This window comes from Thamnophis elegans, chromosome 2 (genome assembly GCF_009769535.1).
Source record: "Thamnophis elegans isolate rThaEle1 chromosome 2, rThaEle1.pri, whole genome shotgun sequence".
NCBI lineage: Eukaryota > Metazoa > Chordata > Lepidosauria > Squamata > Colubridae > Thamnophis > Thamnophis elegans.
Genome location: NC_045542.1, coordinates 49,425,115 through 49,448,248, shown reverse-complemented (window position 1 = coordinate 49,448,248; position 23,134 = coordinate 49,425,115). Strand labels below are relative to the sequence as shown.

General features: G+C 39.5%; 1 protein-coding gene across 1 annotated transcript; it reads right to left on the bottom strand.

The window, feature by feature from the left end:
* Window positions 1-5,381: 5,381 nt before the first annotated feature.
* GPS1 (G protein pathway suppressor 1) lies at window positions 5,382-23,123 on the bottom strand. The gene is given in 17 exon segments (XM_032209305.1): window positions 5,382-6,929; window positions 8,017-8,151; window positions 9,371-9,508; window positions 9,639-9,719; window positions 10,493-10,598; window positions 11,066-11,160; window positions 11,408-11,419; window positions 11,421-11,496; window positions 11,761-11,814; window positions 12,319-12,376; window positions 12,379-12,400; window positions 12,685-12,723; window positions 12,725-12,820; window positions 13,742-13,907; window positions 15,508-15,689; window positions 17,040-17,132; window positions 23,017-23,123. Coding segments are annotated over 17 exon segments (1,461 nt in total). The 5' UTR covers window positions 23,050-23,123; the 3' UTR covers window positions 5,382-6,854.
* Between the last annotated feature and the right edge of the window lie 11 nt (window positions 23,124-23,134).

The window sequence follows — 23,134 nt, the reverse complement described above, 5'->3', positions numbered from 1 at the left end:
CCTTGTTCAGTTTCCATCCATTATTCCTTGTCTGGCCTTCAGGTGCTTTGGAAAATAGCTTGATCCCCATCCTCTCTCTGTCAGCCCCTCAAATATTGGAACACTGCTATCATGTCTAGGTATTCTAGGTGTGGTCTTACTAAGGCTTTATCGAGTGGTATTAGTACCAATCCAATCCAAAATGAATTACTGTGATGAAACTGGGCACTTTTTTCAATTACTGCAATTTATAGTTCACCATTTAATTGCATAGCTATAAACATTATTAATATGTTTGGGGGTGAGGGGGGGACATAAATGAATCTATGTTATAGCATGTGATTATCCTCCCGTTGCATTCCTGTATGTTTGCTAAAAGTTTATTCGGTTTGTAACTTCTAGCAAAGAGGAATCCTCCCCAGCAGACTTCTTTGTTCACTAGCTGTATACACCATTAGTGTCCTCTCAATCCTGAAAAGGGGCTGCTGTCTTAAGAGTAATTTGTTGGGGCCTGATTTACTAATACACACACACAAACAAACACAGTCCTTTCTTCTTTCGGTCTTCCTACCTGGGGCCCGAAGGGTGTTAAAAGGAATCTGATGGACTTCTTGGAGGAATCTCCTTTCCGCCACCCAGCCCCCTTTGTTAGGGTCTGACTGGAGGTTTAACCTTCCTAAAAACTTCTCAATACTTCCCCCTGGCTGAATGGCAGAATCTAGTACAAATTTCCTTTTTAACACTACCCTACTAACCCAGTAAAGCTTATTGTATAAACATAGGATGACTAATAAATTAATAGATATATGAAACACCATGACTGAGAATATGAAGCAACATTAAGAGTCATGCATGGTTTTTAATTCCTGCTATTCAGCAGCAAGTTTCTGTAGCCATAGCGTGTCAAATCTTCAGAGCCATTTTGCAAATCATAAGTCTTAGCTGTACTTTCAAAAGGGTGTGAGAGATTATTCTAATTACTGACGATTTATTGTGTGGCTGCCAGACACACCTCCGCCTCCATTCATTCCATCCTATTCTTTCAGCTTTTACTTTGCTTTTGCCTCATGCCTACTACAGAATTTGCTCCTCTGACCCTTGACTGCAGGTCAGGGATTGCTAAGGGGTGGGTGCTTGCGCTCATTCATTCACAAATTCACACCCACAGAGGTAAAGCTGCACTTTCACATTAACAGACTGGTCCATCTTCCACGTGGAGATCAGGAAGCAGGGGTGGAGCTTATCCGAATGTCTAATCTTTAATTCCACCCTCCCTTTTATATAAGAAAAGATTGAGAAGATTAATCAAACAGCCAGGATTACATTTGGCAGGGCAAGCTTCTCACGCAGAGAGGAAAATGTAAACCTGAGGGAGCGTGCTACTCTCTTATGGATTACGGATTACCAAGGACTAAAGTCATGCTTTAATTTGCACATATTAAGGAAAGATAAGGACCTACATACAGCGCTGGGTGAGGAACCAAGCAGCTAATCTACTGGTACCTGCCCGTCTCTGAATGGAGAACAATGCCCTGCTTTTCTAGAGACCAAATAAATTGGTCTCACTCACCATGTGAAGGAAAACAGCTTGTTCAACCTAGCCTGTGGGAGGGGCTCAATTATTTAAAAATGCCCCCACTGAAGCAGAACTCTATTCTGCATGTTTGACAAAGGTTCGAAACAAGACTCAAAGACTGGGTCTTTCATCTGCCAGGTAGGTGGGGCTTTGAACATGCGTCCCTTTTATATTGCATTGATTGTTACACTGCTCATAGTGGCAGAACTGGGAGTAGGTCACAGGCTGGCTGGGGAATTCTGGGAGCTGAAGTCCACCCATCTTCAGGCAGCCAAGATTGAGAAACACTGGACTGAATCAGCCAAGGCAGCTAAGGAAAGAGAAAATACATTGATGAAAGACTCCAGTTGGATATTACTGTGATAAACCTGAGATTTATGCTGTTTTCCAGTGACTACAGCTGTTCTAAATCTAGTGCCTAATTTAATGAACTTGTATCTCACCTTTGTTATAATTTACAAATAATTCAAGATGCCAAACCTTCCTCCTCCTATTTTCCCCACAACCACTACCCTGTTAGGTGGGTTGATTTTGCTGAGAGTGATTGGCCCAAAGGCACCTAGCTTGGTTTCATGGCTAAGGCATGACATGAACTCATGATCTCCTACTTTCTAGACCAAAATGTCTCTTGTGACATGTGAGTGCCCCAATATGGCATGACTGTAAGTTCATATAAAGATACCTTGAGTTAAAACTATCAGCAGTACTGGAGTTTAGATAGAAGTTAGGAACAAAATCTGTGCCAGTAGTTCCTCTATCCTTCCATGCATTAAGTCTTTGTAAAGGAGTCAGAGACCTCCTTAAGTGGAAAAAAATAGCCACTGGAACGCAGTAATAAATCACAAATGTGTTTACAGACCCTAACAGGCATAGGTCAAAATTAGAAAGATTTGGATCCACCCTGCCCCTACAAGCTTTTAAACTCTCTAAAAACCTGGCTTTTACTACAAGTTCATCAGTGACGGGCTCATTTGATCTGTAGTTTGCTTTGGTTGTGATATCCATTTCCTTGTTCTGTAATATTCCTTTTGTTTCTTCTTAGGTTGTAATTGTATGCTGCCTAGAATCAGTTTTGAACTGGAGTAGTCTTATCAATTGAAATTATAAATGTAGCCTCTCTGAATTACATTTTGTTGTGCATATTTTTGCCTGATTTACTGCAGATTTACTTATGTTGTGTCCTGTATATTTGGTTTTTAAAGTTGCATCTTACTTGCCTTCTCACAGAGCTCAAAACAGCTTGTAATAAAATCAGCTCTTTTTATTAATAACTTGAAGGCTTTAAGTGAATTAAACCCAAAGAAACCCACCCCCCAGCACTGTTAAGTGTTGAAGATTTGTTAATTCATACATCGTTGGCACAATATACCTTCTGATTTTTCTAAAAACTCTACAGTTTGGTGGAATTAGAGGTCAGAAAAACCACTGATGTTAATGGATGAAAGTTATGACTGCCAACAAAATGGCTATGAGTTTGGAGATACTTAAAATAATTATTAAGTATTCTGTTGAGGTATATGAGCTCCTTGGGGATGTCACATCTATCTTCCTATAAGCCAGGAAATCTTTAAAATGGGACCACATAAAAGGACAAGGTACAGATTGCCGACTTACAACCATTCATTTAGTGACTGAAGTTAAAGCAGTATTGAAAAAAGTGACTTATTGCCAGTTTTCACACAAATGACCACTGTAGTATCTCCATGGACACATAATCAAAATGACATACTGTATTTTACTGTAAGATTACTAATTTATTATTTATTTTATTTATTAATAAAATTTATAGGCCGCCCAATCCAATATACTGTATTTTTCAGAGTATAAGACGCATCTTTCTCCACCCAAAAAGGAGGCGAAAATCTGGGTCTTATACACTGAATACAGCATTTTTACCCTCCCAAAACCCTGTCCCATGCATCCTGTTTTTCACAAAAATGGATGCACAGAGGATTTAGAAGCCTGCGGAGTGCTCCTGGGGGCTGGGGATGGCAAAAACAAGAGAATAATGGGCCTGTATTTCACAAAATGGGGATGTTTTTGCCCTCTCCAGTCCCCAGGAGCACTTTGCAGGCCTTCCAAACTCTCTGCGAAAAATGGGCCATTTTTTGCTTGTTTTTGCTCTCCCCAGCCCCCAAGAGCACTCTACAGGCATCCCAAACCCTCTGCAAACCCTGTTTTTCATCCCCCCCAAACCCCTACGTTTTGCTTTCCCCAGCCTCCAGGAACATTTTGCAGGCCTCCCAAACTCGTTGCACGCCCCGTTTTTCACAAAAAACAGGGTGTGCAGAGGGTTTGGTAGGCCTGTAGAGTACTCCCTGAAGCCGAGGAAGGCAAAGATTTTTTTTTAATGTATCTCTTCAAAATCTTGATGCGTCTTATACTCCGGTGTGTCTTATAGTCCAAAAAATATGGTATATTTATGACAGTTACAGTCCCCAAGTATGTGATCACCATGTACAATCTCTTCAGTCAGCTTCTGACAAGCAAAGTAATGGAGGAAGCCAGGTTCACTCAACAATGGCATGATTCACTTAACAACTCAGCAATTCACTTAACAACGGTGGCAAAAAGTTCATAAAATGAGGTGCAACTCACCTAACTACTGCCTTGCTTAGCAATGGAAAGTTTGGGCTCAACCGTGGTAATAAGTCGAGAACTACCTGCAATATTCTCAGTGCTACAGTCTGTTTCTCATGACCCTTTTCCTATCCAGACGTGGTACTGCATTAAAAAAACCACTCCCATGCCTATGAAAGGACATCAAACTATACCAGTGACATAAGATGCTGAAAACTTATTAGAACGATAGGTTTGCTCAGAATAAATAACCCTGGCCAGCCATACAGTCTTGAAAACAATATGCACTGTATCTTTTTTTTATTGTACTGAGTATAGTATTACCCATCAGATTCTTATAGATTCCCATCAAGTCCTATGATTAAGACCTTCAGACTAGATTTGTCTTGTTAATCAGACTGTACCTTACCCATTGCCTCAAAAAACAACTACAGGTAGTCCTCAGCTTACAACTACAACTGAGCTCAAAATTTATGTTGCTAAGGGAGAAATGTATTAAGTGAGTTTTGCCTCACTTATAACACTAATAATCACTTTTGTTAAATGGTTCCCTGCAGTTGTTAAATTAGTAACACGGCTGTTAAGTGAATCCGGTTTCCCCAATGCCTCAGAAGGTCGCAAAAGGGGATCACATGACCCTGGGTCACTGTAACCATCATAAATGTGCATCAACTGTCAAACATTCAAATGTAAATTGCGTGATCATAGGGATGCTGCAATGGTCATAAGTGTGAAAAGTGGTCATAAATCACTTATTTTAGTGCCGTTGTAACTTTGAATGGTCACTAAGTAAACTGTTGTAAGTTCAGGACTACCTGTATTTTGTTAGGAATGCTAACTATTAGAGACCAAAGAGGGAACTATAAAATGAAGGGGAAAAAAACCCAGAAGAGTGAAATATCTAACAAAAAATACAAAAGAAGCAAAAGTAACAGCAGCAGCTAAATCTACTAATAATTAAGCCATACAACTACTTCAAAAATTGCTTCTCAAGTACTGCAGAAGACCAACCCATAGGGAACAATAATGGGAAAGGATTGCAATTTCATTTTTGTGAGCAACAGAAATAAGAAATCTTTTAATTTGCTTAGATTCTGAAAATCTTAACATTTAAGAAACCCAAGAACCAATCCCTAACTTGACCCATAATGTAATGACTCAACAGATTAAGAAAAGTCAAGGTTTGTATACTGCAGTCTCATCATTTTTTTTTTCCAATACTGGGTTAAAATTGTTTATTTGGCTTAGGCAGTTTATTTTAATCTTGCTTACTGTAATGATGCAATTTATTACATTATGCTATCTTCATCATTAGTTTTGCCTACTATTTGTTTTCAAGTGGCCTTTAGGTCATATTATATATACACATTGCCTTGAATATCTATGAGGAAAATTCAAAATATCTCTGCACTAAATGCATATGGATTCTTTTAAGAAAGGTAAGGAATCTTTATATATTTTGCATCGAAATATGTTAAATATCAGATAGTACTACTTGTAAAGCTACCATCAAATTACGTAGATTACATATGGATCACCCGTCTCACCGATTTCTTTCCATACTTTTATAAAAATGGCATGGTATGATAACACTTGGGTTAAAGGATCCACAAAAAGACATGCTCAGTATCATCTAGGATTGTAATTCAAGCAATCCTTAATTTCGGAACTGCACCCTTCGGATATTTGTCCTAGAGTATAATTGAGTTGAGAGGTTTGTGGAGGAGAGCAAGAATTAATGCTCAGATCTGCAGTTATCATTGCAATTATGTTTTTAATGCATAGGAGAGAATGTGGCTTTAAACTAAACAACATTAACAGTGTCTGGGAAAAGTAGATAAATTGGCCAAGAGTTAAATCCAAATGTGTAACTGCTACCTTGGGATGAACCCCAGTAAGCAACTGTGGAACACTCAAACACTCAACCTACACTTGTTAACGCAACACAATCGGAGTCAAGCCTGTAACCACACACCCCTTTTGTTATGAAGTAAATTAAAAAGTAGTAGTGCAGGCAGCCAGGCAAGTCCTGCCCAAGTGCAGGGGGAGACCATTTCATATGTTTCCCCTCCCTCCCCCATCCCATTTGGAGCAAGGATTATCAAAGGAGCCAACTAGCCATCTGAGGTCTGGGGATGTGAAAACAAGCCAGAGCACACACTTTAAAAACAAAACAAAACAGGAAGAACAGATTAAAATGGAGCCGATTCCAGGTGAATGAAAAAACAGCCCTGAAGTGAATGAATGGAAAGGATGCCTGTTTTCCTGTGACGCTGTCCAAGGGAGACTCTCAGGGTCTGAGACGATGCATTCGTACAAATGAGTTCTGCACGAACACACAGGTCCTCCAGATTCATGCTATTTTTATCTTTTACTGAACAAAAACAACAAAGCTCTTTTGGCAGCTGAATGAAACCAAGATCAGCTTCTGTTTATGAGGAAACCCCCGGGAAGGATAGGATGAAGCCAGCACTCGCAGGCTTGCATATTCTCAAAGGGCTGCATCTGACAAACGTTGTCTGTTCTAAAAGGAGTTCTCAGACTCTCTCAAAGCTTGCCTTCAACGGTCTTGCCCCGCACCCCAGCCCTCCCTCCCCCCACAGCCAGAGAGTCTGAAAAGGCACCAAGGGACAGTTGACGTTGTGGATACTGGATACACATGGCCCTGGGTAGGTGGGGCAGGGTGGGAAGGGACAGTCTTTTGTTGGCTCAGAGAGTTTCACATGTTGGTGCTCATCCGGGACTGGCTGTTTGCTGGAGTGAGTTCACCTTGGCTTCCTTCTCGTGGAGGAGACTGTAACAAGGCAAGAGAGGGAGAGAGGGAGAGAGAGACCCAAGGCCCAGTAAGCAATCAAATAGGAAAAGAGCTCATCTCCCATCCCACAAGTTGCCACACCAGCAGGCAAGTGAAAGAAACCCCCAGGGAGCCAAAACCAGGTGAATGGAAAAAGAATTAAGGACTAAAAGATTAGATAGCATGGAGAGACATGGTTTTACTCCTTCAGGGAAAAAAGGGCCAGCAGTAAAAGAACCCCATCTTTTGGGTGTCTCACAAAGTATAACACAGTTAAAAGAAACTGAGGACTTAGGGCCTCCAAGGATGAAGGTTTCTTCTAAGGCTGGGCAAAAAATTTTTGAAAGAAGAGTTTCGTAATGTGTGCTTCCTTTAAATAGTTCAAGCAGTTATGCCTATTGCTAGGGTCACACTACTACTTCAAAAGCCGTTCCCAGCCGCTTCTTTCAAATGCCTCGCATAGCCCTCTTCTCTTCCTTCATCTTCCCTGTGGATCTGCCAAGAAAAATCCACTTTTGGATTATGTTCATTTTGTCACTTCCTGCTGCAGGAAGCTCTGTGCATAATAAAACAACAACATTCATTGCTACCACGTGTACAATGGATACAAATCTAACATTTATAAGTGGAGTTAGAGTGATTCAGGGAGTGACAACCACTATTAATCTTGAGGGCTACGTACCAGCACAGCAGTCAAAAGCAAAGTTTCTTATCTCCCAATTTATGGGGAGCCACATTGAAAAAGGGCTATTGTCGTGAGGTCCACAAGTGGATGGGTGTGTTTGGTTATTGCAGAATAGAAAATTTGACTAGAAAGGCCTTAGGCTTAATACAGCAAGGCTCTTCTTACATCCGCAACAAAATCTGTACTGAAATAATGTTTCTAAGAAAGTATCTTATCTAACCTGCTTTGGGGCCTTCAAATATCTATGCATCAGCTGAAGTCATTCAGGAGATGGATAGGAACTACTTGCCCTGATTCCGCTCATCAGCTCAGTCCAAATGCCCTCATTTATATTTACACCAACTTCTGATTGATCTTGATTCACGAAGATGCAACCCCCCCCCCCCCCCAATTTTTGCTCACCTTCACATGGATCTGATTACGCAGGACAGCAGCTCGTAGGATCATAGCTTTGGCGCGACGCTGAAACTCCTTTCCCATGAGCAGGGACTTTTCAAAGGTAGTACTGCGTTGGTCAACATCTCTGGCATATAAAATCTACAGAATAAGATTAAGTAGCAGGGGAGATACAATTCAGAGATGAAGAGGAGCAGCAAATGACGTCTGAGAAACAAAATTCAAAAGCCCCCTCTGGTATTTGTTGAGGGAAATGAAAGAGACCTTCAAGTTTCTAGGTTTTATCGTATCTCAAAATGACGCTATAGGGCACTGCACATCAGAACAACTAGACACAAGGACAGTTTTTCCCCCGAATGCCATCACTCTGCTTAACAACTGATTCCCACAATACTGGCAAATAATTTACTAAGACTGTATTACTAGTATTCTTCTCTTCCTTGCTAGTATCTATCTCTCCCCACTTATGACTATAACCATGTTGCTTGTATCTTTCAATTTATATTGTTTTTGTTTACTAATATGATTTGATAGCTTATTAGCAACCTTGACTATCACTAATTGTTGTATCTTTTTATTTTTGATGAATGTATTTTATTCTCCTTATGTACCCTGAGAGCATAGGCACCAAAGACAAATTCCTTGTGTGTCCAATCACACTTGGCCAATAAAGAATTCTATTCTATTCTATTCTAAATAGCGAAAAGCATCTTCTGAAAATTTAAAAGCTAAAATAATTGAATTATTTTTATGTAGAAATGATTTTTTTTCTTTAAATAATTATTTAAAAGCAAAGCAGAGTTGCTGGATAACTAGGAGTTATACCTTGTCTACAGTATCCAAATTCTTATATTGGCTAAAATATTCTAGACTACAGGTATTTGTCAACTCACAGCCATTCATCAAGTGACCAAAGTTACCATAGCACTGAAAGAAGTGACTTATGACCTTTTTTACTTACAACCATCAAAGCATCTCTATAGTCACATGATCAAAATTTGGATGCTTGACAAATGGTCTGTATTTATGAGGTTTACAGTGTCCTTGACCAGTTTCTACAAACTTTTGACAAGCAAAGTCAATGGGGAAGCCAAATTCACTTAATGACCTTGTTACTAACTTAACAACTACAGTGAGTCACTTAGCAACTGTGCCAAGCAAGGTCGTAAATTGGGGTAAAACTCATTTAACAGCGGCCTCCCTTATCAACAGAAATGTTGGGGTCAATTGTGGGGCCCAATTGATTACCCGAATGGCACAATTATTATGCACAAACAATTAAGTTCATTCTCTCTAGCTACCCATTGGCTTTCAGTAGTGGCCAGAGAGACTTAGAACCACTTGTACGACTGGGACTCACCTTGCTATGGGAGTCTATTCTGGCATTTATTAGCCCCTCTAGGATCAGCTGAGTGAGCTCATCCTCCAGAGCTGCCACGGTAGTGTTGAAAGCGGTGGCCATCTTGCGCATGTCTGCTGACACATAGGGGCTAAAATACTGGGAAGAAAGGGAAAAGTCAAGAGAGAAAAAGAGACAGAGAAATATATGGAGAGTGACTCTGCACTGCATTCAGTGAAGGAAGGAACAAAGGAAAGTCACAATTGTAGCCACGGGTAAAGACAGTTACCTGGATAAGGGCCCGATTTCGTATCTGGGTGTAAAGTGTTCTCACATGAGGCGCCAGGTACATGTCCAATAGTAGGTTATCCTGTCCAGAACAGCAATAAGAATGGACATAAAGCTTTCCAAAGCTTTGCTCTATAAAACAATCATTTCTAGAGTTTGCAAAGTGTTAATAGTAAATAGAAAAGAAACACTGAATCTACCTAATAAGATTTACTAAGGCACTGCCATATTTCCTTTGGAGTTATCATAACATCCATTAATTTCTTTCTACTATTTTGCTATTCACCTGGGAGAACTGGAAGTAACTGTAATAGCAATAGAGTGAATATCCAAAACTATTAACTGTTTCCTTGTTTTCCCCCTGAATAGGGGAGTCTCATCCCTTACACATGATGTATCTGAACTCACTCTCAAGATAGTACAATTTCAGCCTAATGGCTTTTCATAGACAGTCTTTTCCTCTAGCAACATGTGTTTCCTTTCCTTCCTGTTTTTTTAAAATATATTTTATAGGAATCTGTGTATTTATAACAGTACATAGCTATAAAGTATTTTTCTATTTTTCAGATTGAGCTTAATACCTAGTAGCTTGAACATTTTACCTGAACACACTGAAACAGTGTAGTTGATTAAGGTTAATGTGCAAGAAAGGGAGAAATTCTTGCATGCACACACACAGACTATGACCTGATATTATCTCTGAAGTCTGTTGCTTACCCCTTCCTAAGCCAGGCTTTCTTATACTTCTAAGACAAGAGTAGCTTTACCTAGTTGAGAAAGGGTTCTCAAGAGTTCAAATGATGTTGCAACTGTTTTGCAAAACATACTGAGGAACACTAAAACTCTAGGACATACCTTCATCTCATCCAGCATCTTGAGACATGAAGCATATTTGGATTCATAGAACTTGAAGATGATGTCACGAACCTGGGGTTCTAGCTCTAAGAACAGTTTGAAGGAGCTGTAGATACAAAGGGAGTTATACAATCCAAAGTTGAATCATCTTTTATGTTTCTTTCAAAGAAGGCTAACTCTATTCAATGGAAAAGTCATGTTGATTGTGTGATCATTTCTACAAGATTGTGAGTGACCGCTGTCTAAAGAGCCAGAGAGCATGGCAGTGGAAAGGCATGACTGTCTAAAATTTGGACCAGATGTGAGTAAGTCTATAATTCTTCATCCTGCCTTTCTTAAAATTACAGGTAGTCCTTGACATATGACCATAATTGACCAATTGTAAGCTGAGGACTATCGGGACCAAGGAAAAGGAATCAGAAGAACTTAAAATTGAACATGGTGGATACTAGATGAGGGAGACTACTTAATCTCTTTCACTCCTGCCATTTGTCTGCTCCCATCAATAAATCCACTAACATATCCATTATTATTTAGTTTATTTCATCATCAAAGTTCCACAGATTGTTTTACCTGCTGGAGATGACATTACGTTGCAATTCTTGTCGGTCAAAAGTTGCTAGTGCACACAGGCCACCATATACAGCTACATTGCTAGGAGAGAGCAGCTGGAAAAAAAGAGAGAAGGGACAGCCTCTAAAGAATAGAGATAAAGAACCCAAGATTGCCTGAATCCTTTCCCTAGATTTCCAAGGAAAGGAAGAGGTGCCCTCCCAAGGGGAAAAAAAAAAACAAGGGAGAAAAAATAGCTAATCTCTCCAGATTTAGCTTGGACATATGGTCTCGTATGTCCGTACTTCTCCACATTAAAACCCCATTGGTTTTGCCAGCTCCCATCTCTTCCACATCCCTCACCTCAGGGAAATCACCAGTGATCAAATGAGGCCAACAGGAAGCACTTTGCTGCCTGCTTGTACTTCCGGGCAGCTAGTTCAGCCAAGCTAAGAATGAGATTAAGTACCCTTTTGTGCAGATGAATCAGAAGAAAGAGAAGGCTAGAGGTCAGACAGAAACCTAAGCCCTCTTAAATTAATAATAGTTCTAGGAATAGAGACTGACCTGGGGAGCTTTTGCAGTTACAACATTGGGACAGATATTGGAAAAACAAAATTGGAACATTTTTGCTGATCTATTTGCATTGCTTGGACACAACCCTTCCCATGAACACTAGGGCGGTTCAGTTAAGGAAGCAAACCATTTTCTCACATGCGGCACATTTCAATTTGGTAAGGATGGCCTGTGTCTGGCTGTCCCGTTCTCCTCTTTGCTAGACAGGGAGGAGGGGAAAAAAATCAGTCAATCAGCAATAATATTTCAGCTAATTCGTTCCATTAAGCTTGTCTGAGGGAGCAGTTCTTTTCTCTATTTCTTTTCCCTGGACACGGATCAAAGCCCATCTAAAAGGCAGGTTGGATTCATTCCAAGCTCTAAATAGGGAGCGTGTGCACAACACATTACATGTAAGCACAATGAGGAAATGGAATCTCTGCTTCTTGTCATAGGGAATCTGACCCTCATGTCTACTTTCCAAGTTCATTATTAATTGTAAATAGCTCTTAACAATCCTTCACAAGTTAAACAGGACACAGTGCCACAAAGGTACTATAGGACTATATTTTATCAGAATCAAAACGGGATAAATGAAAGCAAACAAGGAATCAGCATTATCTTAGCATATGGCTACTTCCAAATTCCCATTTGCTTGGGAAAGTGACTTGACTCTATCATTGGAATGTCTTGCCACAGACAAGATGGAGAAGAGCTACTTACCTCTGCAATTCTCTGGCGGTGATTCTGCTTTGCTCACGTAGCTCAGGACATGGACCAGTTTTGAAGATAAACACTGACCTGCAAAGAAACCAAGTCCAGACGTAGCTGAGCAACCCATTAACTGACTCGTTCTATTCTGGGCCTCTATTAAAAGAGGTAATTGTGAAAAGAGAGCTTTTTGGGGGGAGTTGCGGTAGCCTAATATTACTGACACAATGAGACCTCGTGAAAAGTACTGATGGGAAGGTTTAAAGTTAATTGTGAGTTGGGGAAAAAAAGCTCTATTTTGAACAGATTAAATTCTACCGTACTTAGTCTCCCCCTCTCCAAATAAAGAACTGCTGAGATAAATTGCTGTTTACCTTGATAACATTGAGGCACATGTTAATAACATGTTTTGCCACTGGTGCAGTAATCACGGGCTCGTGAGTAACATTTAAGGGCATTGCTGAGGTCTCCACAGTCAAGGTAGTGATCTCCCAAGTCATCATGTCCTCTTCCTAAAAAGCAGGGTACATGTCAGCTATAAATGACTAAGCAACAGAAACACCATTATCCTAAACACTGTTTGCCTTTCTCCAAAAGGTATAACTACAGGGTAACACACAGCAAAGAACGTTCTTATTTATTTCTGGGCAGATACTTAGCATCAACACTTCCATAGAAAACTAAAAATGAGGATCAAGTATGCTTCTTAATTATGCTTTTTAGTATTCTACTACATAGTCCACTGTGTTTCAATTGCTAAAACAGATCCATAGCCTCTTCTGAACATTTATTTCCTTGCAAAAGTATTCATAAGCTACTATGAATAATGCCCACCATTGCTGAGGAATACAACTGTTATGCACATTATCGAAGTCAACAAATGTATACTACATGGCGAAGAGTGCAAGATACATGAACTGCAAAATCTGAGAGTGGGAATAAGCAGTAGCCGCAATAGGAAAAATGTGGGTCACAGAAGGGAAAATTATATTGGGGGATGTGTCTCACACATTACATGTTTAGAACAAAAATAGTATATTTCCCACAACCTTCTGAAGGGTTCACAGAGGAGGGACATTATGGTGAGCCAACTATTTAATTCTTGGGAATGAGTAAAAAGCAGTTCAATCATTCAATTTTCTTTCTCAAGAAACATTTGAGAAATGATCTGTGACTACAGATTATGGAAAAGCTTTTCATGTTAATAGGAAATGTGTAGCATATTCTACACAAAGATTCCTTCATGGTTTTATTTAATGACAACATGTACCAGAAAACAGTAAATAATAAATTCAAGAAAATATCATTTGAAGTATACACAGCCCGTCAAATGATTGCAGATTACATTTTAAAATGTTTTTCTTAGATTAGTTTTACAAATGCGTAACTACCAACTCCAATTTGTTTTCATTGTTAATGTCCTTAATGTCACCTGATGCTTTCCTTGATTGAATTTCCTTTATAATTCTTAAGATCTGTGTCTAACTTTTCCAGTTTGAGAAGAGCTTTTTTGCGTGTAGCCTCAACCCATGCTGTGTCTAGAGGAGGGGGCTCTATCCCACCGTCTGGGACCGCGTCAGGTGTGTTCTGCAGCTCTCTGAAAAGAAAACAGTAGATACACAAAGTGTACAGGGACACAGAATCATGTTACCTACAGATAGAACAACCTATCTACTGCCAGAATCGACAAGAATTGAGAAGGATCATAGTAATGCATTAGGAGTACAATCAATTGGTTCAAGACAATATTGATATTTTGATGAGTGGAACTCTAAATTCAGAAAAGGCGTTCGACTCATATATAGAACTCCTATAATGCATTGCCACAGGCAGCACTGAATGGATTGATGGGAATTAAAACTAATGATCTATAGGAAAACTACTACAGATAGAAAACAAGACAGATCCCTTTGTTCCATGGTTTGAATGAGAAATAGCAACATACCTGTGATTTAATCAAAGAAGTTAAACTAAGAGCCAAGACAATCAAAAGCTGACTTTGATTAATTACATTCTATCTCCCTGCTATGGTAAGCTTTTATTTAAATAGCAAACATTCTCAGATACACTTAATTCTAATGCTTAATTCATCAAAACACCTGAAAGCAAATGAAAGGGCTCCCTTTCTAATGGGTGAACAAATGGCTCTTAGGATGTAAAGAATTTCAAACCATATGCAAGAGCTGGAGTGAAAAAGATAACCACCTGGATATAGTCATCTGGCTAAAAGGGGGCCTCTCCCATGGGTTTCTACTTTTTATATTACACATGGTAGTGCAAAATGTCCATGGGAATGAAATTTGGCAATAATAGTCCTAATTGAAAGCTTAAGTGCTCTACCTTCAAATTTCAGTACAGCCAATAAATACTTTAGACAGACTGACTGCAGTCTATCTAAATATAGATAAGGTAGGACATTAGCACAACAATGTTTTACCAACTGTTGACTTGGAAGTATAAGAAAATATCTTACAATGAACAATGTTGCCCAGAATGGATAATGGTGAGAAGGCTGCTCATTTTCTTCTGAGCTCTCCCTTTTATAAGGATATTTATGTGTGCTATTAACAAATTCTCCAGAGGATCCAGACTTATTTAATCTTTAGTTTCCATTGTCTAAAAGACACAATATAGTCTCCCAGAATGCTTTTAAATTTTGCTATATTAGCTACAGCTATCAAAAAGGGGTAATTGCTTATTTCAGTGAGTATTGTTTGAAATTTATGCCATAGTTTTTTTTACATCTATTAGTTTTTGTGTTAGAAATGATAATTTACATTTCATATTTTGTTGCACATTTGTATAATGGTTAGTTTTAAAACACCAGAATAATCTTTTTAAAACTTTCATAAGTTAAAAGGCTTACTTTTATATATTTCATAGCTACAATGTTTATAATGCCATGTGCAATGCTTAATTCATATCATTCATATTTCTATTAATGCTTTTATTATATTTAACTGTAATTATGCTGCATGGTGGTCACTAACATTCTCTCTGTCTCTCTCATTCTTTATGTGTGTATGTATGTACGTACACACACACACACACACACACACACACACACACACACAGAAAGGCAGACATAGGTATATAGTTATAGATATAGATGCAAAGTCAGTCAAATAAAGATATATACATATCTTTATACTATGCATCCCCAAGAAGCCTCTCAAGACCCTACTTCATTGTATTACCTGGTAGCTTCAGTCAACTTCCGGTGAATCTCCTCATAAACATCCACATTGAATGTTCTTTGGACAAATGAGAGCGCCATCTTCAGGGCTTCCACTCGCAGCTGTGGGCAATGGTCAGCAATGAACTGCAATCTCTCAATCCTCATCAGGCCACTGTAACTTGCTGCATACTGCTCCAGATCCTGCTCCAGCCGGAATGAAAAGATCATAGATGATAGTGTATACTAGCCCAACTATTAGGCCCCTTATATTTTTAGTCCAAGAACTATAGAGTAACCATAGAGTTCCCAGAGGTTTGCTAGCTCCAGATGAGGGCTGTCAAACTCCCTGAGGGGCGGATACATCACGTGCTGGCCACGCCCACACCCGGTTTAGCGAAAGGGGGGGGGAGTCCTGATACGTCACGTGACACCACCTTGATGATATGGGTTTGACAAACCTGCTCTTAAATCCTAAATAATACAGGAATTATTCCTGGATATTTTTGTTTCTTAATGACAATTATCCAAATTGTACACTTGATTAATTTTTGCTATATTCGGTAATAAGTAGAACAGGTATCTATGCATCAACATTTTCTGTAGAATTAATGCATTGGATGATAATCATGCTATATCATGTTTTATCTCCAAAAAGAAAAAAAAAGTAATAACTGGGCTTATTGAGGAAGTTAGTAAAACAATACAATACCTGTTTTACTCCCACAACAACTTTGTGAGCTATGGTGGGCTGAGATAGAATGACTGACCCAAAGCCAGTCAGCATTTGTGGTTAAGGATGAATAGACTTGATCTAAGATTTTTCTACTCTTACCCACATTCTTAACCACTACGCTGTAAAAAGCTCATATGATGACACTCCCCAAGACTGCAGAGCAGAGAAGGAAGAACTAGGAGGTACAGTTATCACAGTAATAATTTTGCTCCCTTCAGGCAATAGATATGAAGTTCATCTAGACAATGGTAATTTTATTCCCAATATGGGGTTAATCCTGACCTATTTTATAGGGTTATTGTAACGTTTATAATCAAAAGCACTACTTAAATATAAGAATTTGTTTTAAACTGACAACTCAAGCACTTATATGAGATATAACAAGCAGATAACGCCATCCAGTCTCAAAAAGCTAAGCTGGCTGATATTTATAAGACTGGAAGCTGAAAAAGCATCCCGGAAGAAGGCAATGGCAACCTATTTCCCTACTGGTGCCACTAAAGCAACACAGGTATCTTCATAAGGTCTCCAATAGTTGACCTTCACTCAAAAGACTCTTTATCAACAGAAGAAGAGGAAAACTGTGGACAGTTTTTGTTACATAATGTGAAAGAGTTTCTAACAGTTGTGATTCAGCTCCCTCTCGCCTGCCATTTTAACCGACAATATAAATCAATTTTCCTCTATGTATAAGCAAAGGTTACAAGTAAAACAATAAACAGGTACCATTTGTTTAAAGTAAGGACTGATGGAGAACCTAGGTTTAGGAAGGCAGTTCTAAGAAGCCCGCTCTGTCGTTTTTGTCCTCAAGCACATACCAGAGTTGGGTTCTCCACCACATAGTTGATATCAGGTGCATTTTGCTGATCTTCTTGGGGATCTACATCAATCTGCATGGGCTCTACCGCACCCTGTAATGACAGAGCATGTGAATGAAACAGAAATGAGGAGCCTCACGTCCCAGCCCCAAGGGAAAGATTCCCAGGAATCAGCAAATATAGCTGAACTTGACATTTAAGCAATGCAGCTACAGCTTAGTATTTTCACTCCATGAAGTTGTTTTCCAGGCCTGCCAGAAATACCACCCTCACTGTTCCTTGCTCTCAATAACAAAACAGAGATAACTAACCATTTTCCGAACCAAAAAAGGCAGTTTAATCCCCTCAATTTGAACCAAGGGTATGTATGTGTGTGTATGTGTCACACCCACACACATGGACAAAATCAATGTCTACAAAGTTTGTTCTTATGGTAAGCAAATAAAACAATGTTATACTGGGAAAGAAATTAACAGAATTTAACAAATTAAATTGGGATATTTTTCTTACTTGTCAGCTTATTATGTAATTCTATATTGTTTCATATAACTCATAGGAAATTCTAGGCATACTTTTTATTTTCATTCATAATGAATGGAAATAATTGTTAACAAGAAAATCCACTTAAATCTTTATGAATTTTTTTCAGCCAAACCCAAGAGCACATATACCTTATACAGTACTGAATATACTGTTATTTCCACAATACTGCCAAGGCTGAAACATGAAATAATAGTCTGAAATTATTGTTGTGTTGTTTTGTTATTCTGCAATAGTTCATCCAAGATCAGGGCTGGATTTATATGTGGGCAATTCAGGGAGTTTGCCTGGGCTTTTAAAATTTTTGGGAAAGGAGAACACTGCCCTCATCGTGAATTTTCTCAACAACTGAAACAAAGAGCAGTAATTTTACATGGCCTGAGCAACTGCAAATTTACAATTCCATACCTGAAAATGTACAAAGTTATACACTATGGATAAATCAGGCAAGCATACACACTTCAAAAACACGGCTAAAAATGCAAAGAAAAGTAAAACTATTTATAACAAAGGGAGCGAAATATGAACCATGACAAAAGCACAATTAGGTCTAAAGCCATGTCTGATGCTCCACAAATATCATCTTTCACACTTATTGGGTATAATCTTGATCTAAAGGATATCAGTATCAGGTATCTCCCTAGATCATATCAAAGATCCATTTTTATATACTCTATATTCCATCCAATTGAGTTCCTTTAGAAAGCCCATAAGGACATGAAGGCAAAAGATTCAGGAGAATCTAGGCTTCTTGGAAATTAGACATTTACCAATGCAAAATTAAAGAAAATTAGTTTTATAGCATGACAATCTATTACCCATCTTCCTCTGTGGTGTGAAAGCAGGGATTGAATATGATGTCATAGGTTGCACGCTTGATTGCACAAGCGTGCACAGGGCAACCCCATGCCCCAACCTAAAGACCGTGGTGAATCAAGAGGCAAATGCTTCATTGTACAAAATATATGCAATGCATCCCTAACAGATTCCTCTATTTCTAAATCCTTTTTTTAAATTGTAAAACAACAAAAAGGGGTTTAAGGGCTCGTCATTTTAAGCAGCATATGAAGACTATTTTATCTCCTTTAATTAGAAAATTGTTTTGCTGAGACATAAGCCTCACAAAGAAAGATTTTAAATATTTGATCCAAAGAAACTTTTATTGCCATTAGATCCTAAGTATGTTCTTATGTGAAGAAATAATGTTGTGAGTCTTCCAGAGACACTTAGGTGAGATGGATGGCTATATAAACTGAAAAAATAAATACTACTATTGTGACTTTTCACCTGGATTCTATTGTTTCAAAGGATAGATGAAGAAGCTGGACAATAGAATGTTCAATTTCACAGACCCTTCTGTTATTATAAATTAGCTACCTGAACCCACCCAAGGTTTATGGCATTCACCTAAGTTGAATCCTCATAGGGTATTTTAATTAACCCTATGCCCCAAATGGTCTGGATAATGAAACAGTGATAAACCTAGGCTTCAAATTTACTCCAAGGTCAGATCATTGGTCAATCTATCTTGATAAAATACAGATTGGCAGTCTGAAGTTCTGCAAATGCCATTAGAAATATCCACTAGTTGGGAAGATTAGGACCGAAGTAGCTAGCCTAGCAACATATGAAAGGCCACAGGTTTCATAACTGTAGTCTTATCTGCTTAGCAGAAACTCTCCAAAGCCTTACTCCAAACCATTTGAATTGCCCAAGGTTTTTCCAATTGAGAATCTGCATTCTTTGCATAAGAAAAATGTGCTTTTTCAGAGGAATAGTCTTTTTAGAAGAAATCATAATTTGAGTTATGATTAAAAGTGGGTATCTGAACATATACAAAGGGCAGACTGTTTACCTATGAATCCTCTTGATAGTTTACTTTGTTTTTTTGAGTGCACTGTCTTTTGTAAATAAGCTTTTTATGGCAAAGTACTATTTTCTTTTAATTTGGGGATGTCTGAATGTCAAATTGGACAGGGCAATATCAGGATGACATCATGCATGGAGTGGTCATCCAATGCCCTCTACAAACAGCCCTCCTTCTGTCAGCTCCATGACTGTATGGTACTAAACTATGATGATGTATTAATGGCGTACTTCAAAACCTAGAAGAGTAAAAAGTACAATTTTCAAATGAATGATCGGAAGTTTTAAGAGATGAAATATTGTAAGGCAGTCATTTCAGTCCTTAAAGCCATTAAGCTTCTTCAAAATATATCTAAAAGGGCCTAGCTTTTTGGCTCCACCCATTCTATGGAGTCTCTAAGAATTGCAGAAAGGTTTCCTGCCATTTACATTGTGCGCATTTACACAAAAATAGGTCTGTGCATGCGTACAATGTTAAAAAAAGAAAAACCAATAAATTTGTGCAATTACAATTGTTCTGTGCATGAGCAGAACCAAAAATCAAAATGCCGGTCCCATAGGAGAACTGATTCGGGGGCATGGCAGCCCTGGGTCGCTGCCGGTTCCAGCGACCCAGGCTGCCAAACCACTACTAGTTTGGTCGAACCAGTCCAAACTGGTAGGACCATCTCTGGTTCCTGCTAGACTATACTTTTGCACACACTGTTTTTACTTCTAAGGATTAGAATACTGTGCTTTATTATTCAGCAATTTGCTGCCAAATTTCAACTATGTGATCTTTGGAGGCCATTAAAAACCAAGCAAAACAATACAGGAGCCATATGCAGTCTCTGGACCATTTATCCCCAATCCAATAAAAGATGGCTAATGATTTCCAAAGAGACAGCCTTCTTCATGCCAGTACCTCATCTGTGCATTCCCTCCCACCCACCATGAAACAAGGGATCCCAAATCAGTTCTGCAGTTTTCTTAGCTTTAGTATAGTTGGGTAATCCTGCTGTTGTGTTAATGTCCATTGCTTTGATTTTAAGTCATGATATTTGTTAAGAAAAGAAAAGGATAATTGAATTTTGTGTTAACTCCCTTACGTAAAAGTAGAAAAATGTTTAAAATACATAAATTACATACATAACAAAGTAAAGCCATACAACTGCTATGGAAAATTATAGTCCATCACCCATTGCTTCGAGTCTGCATGCTTTCAACTATTCTTAGACAAATATTTTTGCTAGCAGCTCAACAGCATGTAACAAAACCTTTTGTTATTTGAAATACATCCAATTCAGAGAAAGGAGGGGATTTTGTTGTTTTGTTTTAAAAAGAGAATAATATGTCTTAATGTTGATAAAACTTAAGTCATTCTCACTCAGACATCCTTGAGTGCTTTCTCCTTTGAGATACCTCATAAAGTAGGGTGCAGGCTGATAAGCAGGCACTCAGGCTGAAGTCTCCAGATGTACCTGGGAGGAAGAGGTCTGACCTACTGCTGCGGGGAGTGTTGTATAGATCTGTCACTGACGAGGAAGCTGAGCTTGGAACTGAACTATCCCTCATCCTGTCCTGACTCTCTGTACCCCCTCGCCCTGACACAGAGCTCGCCAGCTGCTAAAGGAAAAAAAGGAAGTTAATGCCCCTGCAGTCATAAACAGCTATCATTCATGGTAGGCTTAAAATAATATGAACTGGCTTTCTTTCTCTTTCACATAGGCCTTTATTAATATCCATCTTAAAGTTACAAAGAATTAGCATTTATGTGCCACATTAAACAAGCAACAAATGTCAAATCCACTGGCTTGGATGCACAATTTCCTAAATACTGTATTATAAATAGTAAAATCAGAACAGATACATTACATGCAACTTGTGATACTGCAATTATGAAATTGGGTGCAGAAAACTTTCCATGTCACCCTTAGAGAAGCTGTAAAAATACATGGCATCTCTAAAGTAAGAAAGATGAGGAAGGCTTTTTGGGAGGGGCAAGCAAAAAAATGTGATTTCTAAGACATTATTGTTCTTAATGTGGCAAGGAAAATGTTTTAGGAGACACTGATCAGGGAGAAAATTCAACATCCAAATTCCTCCCTCTGTTGTCATTTTTCAAGAATGTTGGTTTTGGTCATCAGTTAAAAACAACAGAAAGTCAAAAAACCCTTTGAGAAACAAGAGAACTTTGGGCAGAGGACTGTAACCAGGAAGGAAACAGAAAGATGCAAAGGTTTCTCCATCCTTATTTCTGTCCTGCGATTCTACTATTCTTAATGCAGCAACAATTGTGAAGTTTCCGACATAGGAGATAGAATTTGATTGCTCAAATATCTGTTCACTGGTACTTCAATTTCTCATTACGTTTCAGACATCATTTTGATAGATTTTTTTTTTAAATCTCCAGAAGCAAATGCACAATTACAAGAGCGCAAAAAAAGTGTGCCAGTTTATTCCAACTTTTGAGTAGCAGAACTTGCTGGATCATTACATTTCATAACTAGGAGATCACACAACTCTTCCTTATGCAAACTGTAAAGGTATAGGTAAAGGTTCCCCTCGCACATATGTGCTAGTTGTTCCAGACTCTAGGGAGTGGTGCTCATCACTGTCCACTGGTCCTGTGGCTGGCATGACTAAACGCCGAAGGCATACGGAGCACTGTTACCTTCCCACTAAAGGTGGTCCCTATTTTTCTACTTTCATTTTTACATGCTTTCGAACTGATAGGTTACTAGAGTATAATTCCCTTTTGGTGGTATTTAGGGTAGGAACAGACAGCAGATTGTGACAAGTCATTTATATCTACTTCTCCCACTTATACTATAGTATCATGGCACAATTCTGGGGGAAGGGAATAATAAAGGCAAAAACAGACAGACAGACACACACACCAAGACCTCTTAAAAGCTGTTTAAATGAAGACCAACTGCTCTGTTTAAACCGTACAGGGGTATATTCAGTGTTTTTTGGCAGTGGTTTCTCTCTCCAACCTTGTTTCAATTTAGCCTCTGAATGTTTCGTTACCAGACTAGGTAACATCATCAGGGTCATTTTCTTATCCTATCCCTCTTTATCTTTATCAATGCCTATTAAGGGTTCTCAGCCCGTACGTGGAGTGGGAAACTCCGCATCGACCCTTCGGCTGGCAAACAGCCCCCGCGTCTACACAGAGACCCAATGAAGAGCAAGGAGAGGAGGGCAGCGCAGGGGGTTGGGCGGGGAAGGGAGGGGAGCAGCAGAGCCAAGCGCACCGGGCGGCAGGGCCTCTCCATCCGGCGGCCACGGCCGCGGCCAACCGCTCGACCTCGGGGCAACGGATCTGTCTTCCCCGCTCGAGGCCGCCCCTGCCTCCCGCCCGCCCGCCTGTCGCCACCGCCGCCTCCCCTCCTGAAGGAGGCAGTCGGGGCGGAGGGGGGGAAGCTTCCCAAAATAACACATGGGCTGATCCCACCGGAGGAGCCGCTCGGCAGCCTCCTTCCCGCCGCCGCCTGAATTGCGCCTCGAGCCGCCGCAAGACACGCCCTGCGGCCAGGCCTCCCCCCGTCCCCGTCCCGAGGCGACCCCCTTGAAACTTCCTCAATACCTGCAAATTGAAGACTTGGACGGGTAGCGGCATATTGACCCTGGCACCATGTACCTCCGGGTCACGTCCTCTCCTCCCACTTCCACGTCCGGGTCACTTACGCAACCGGGTCAACCCG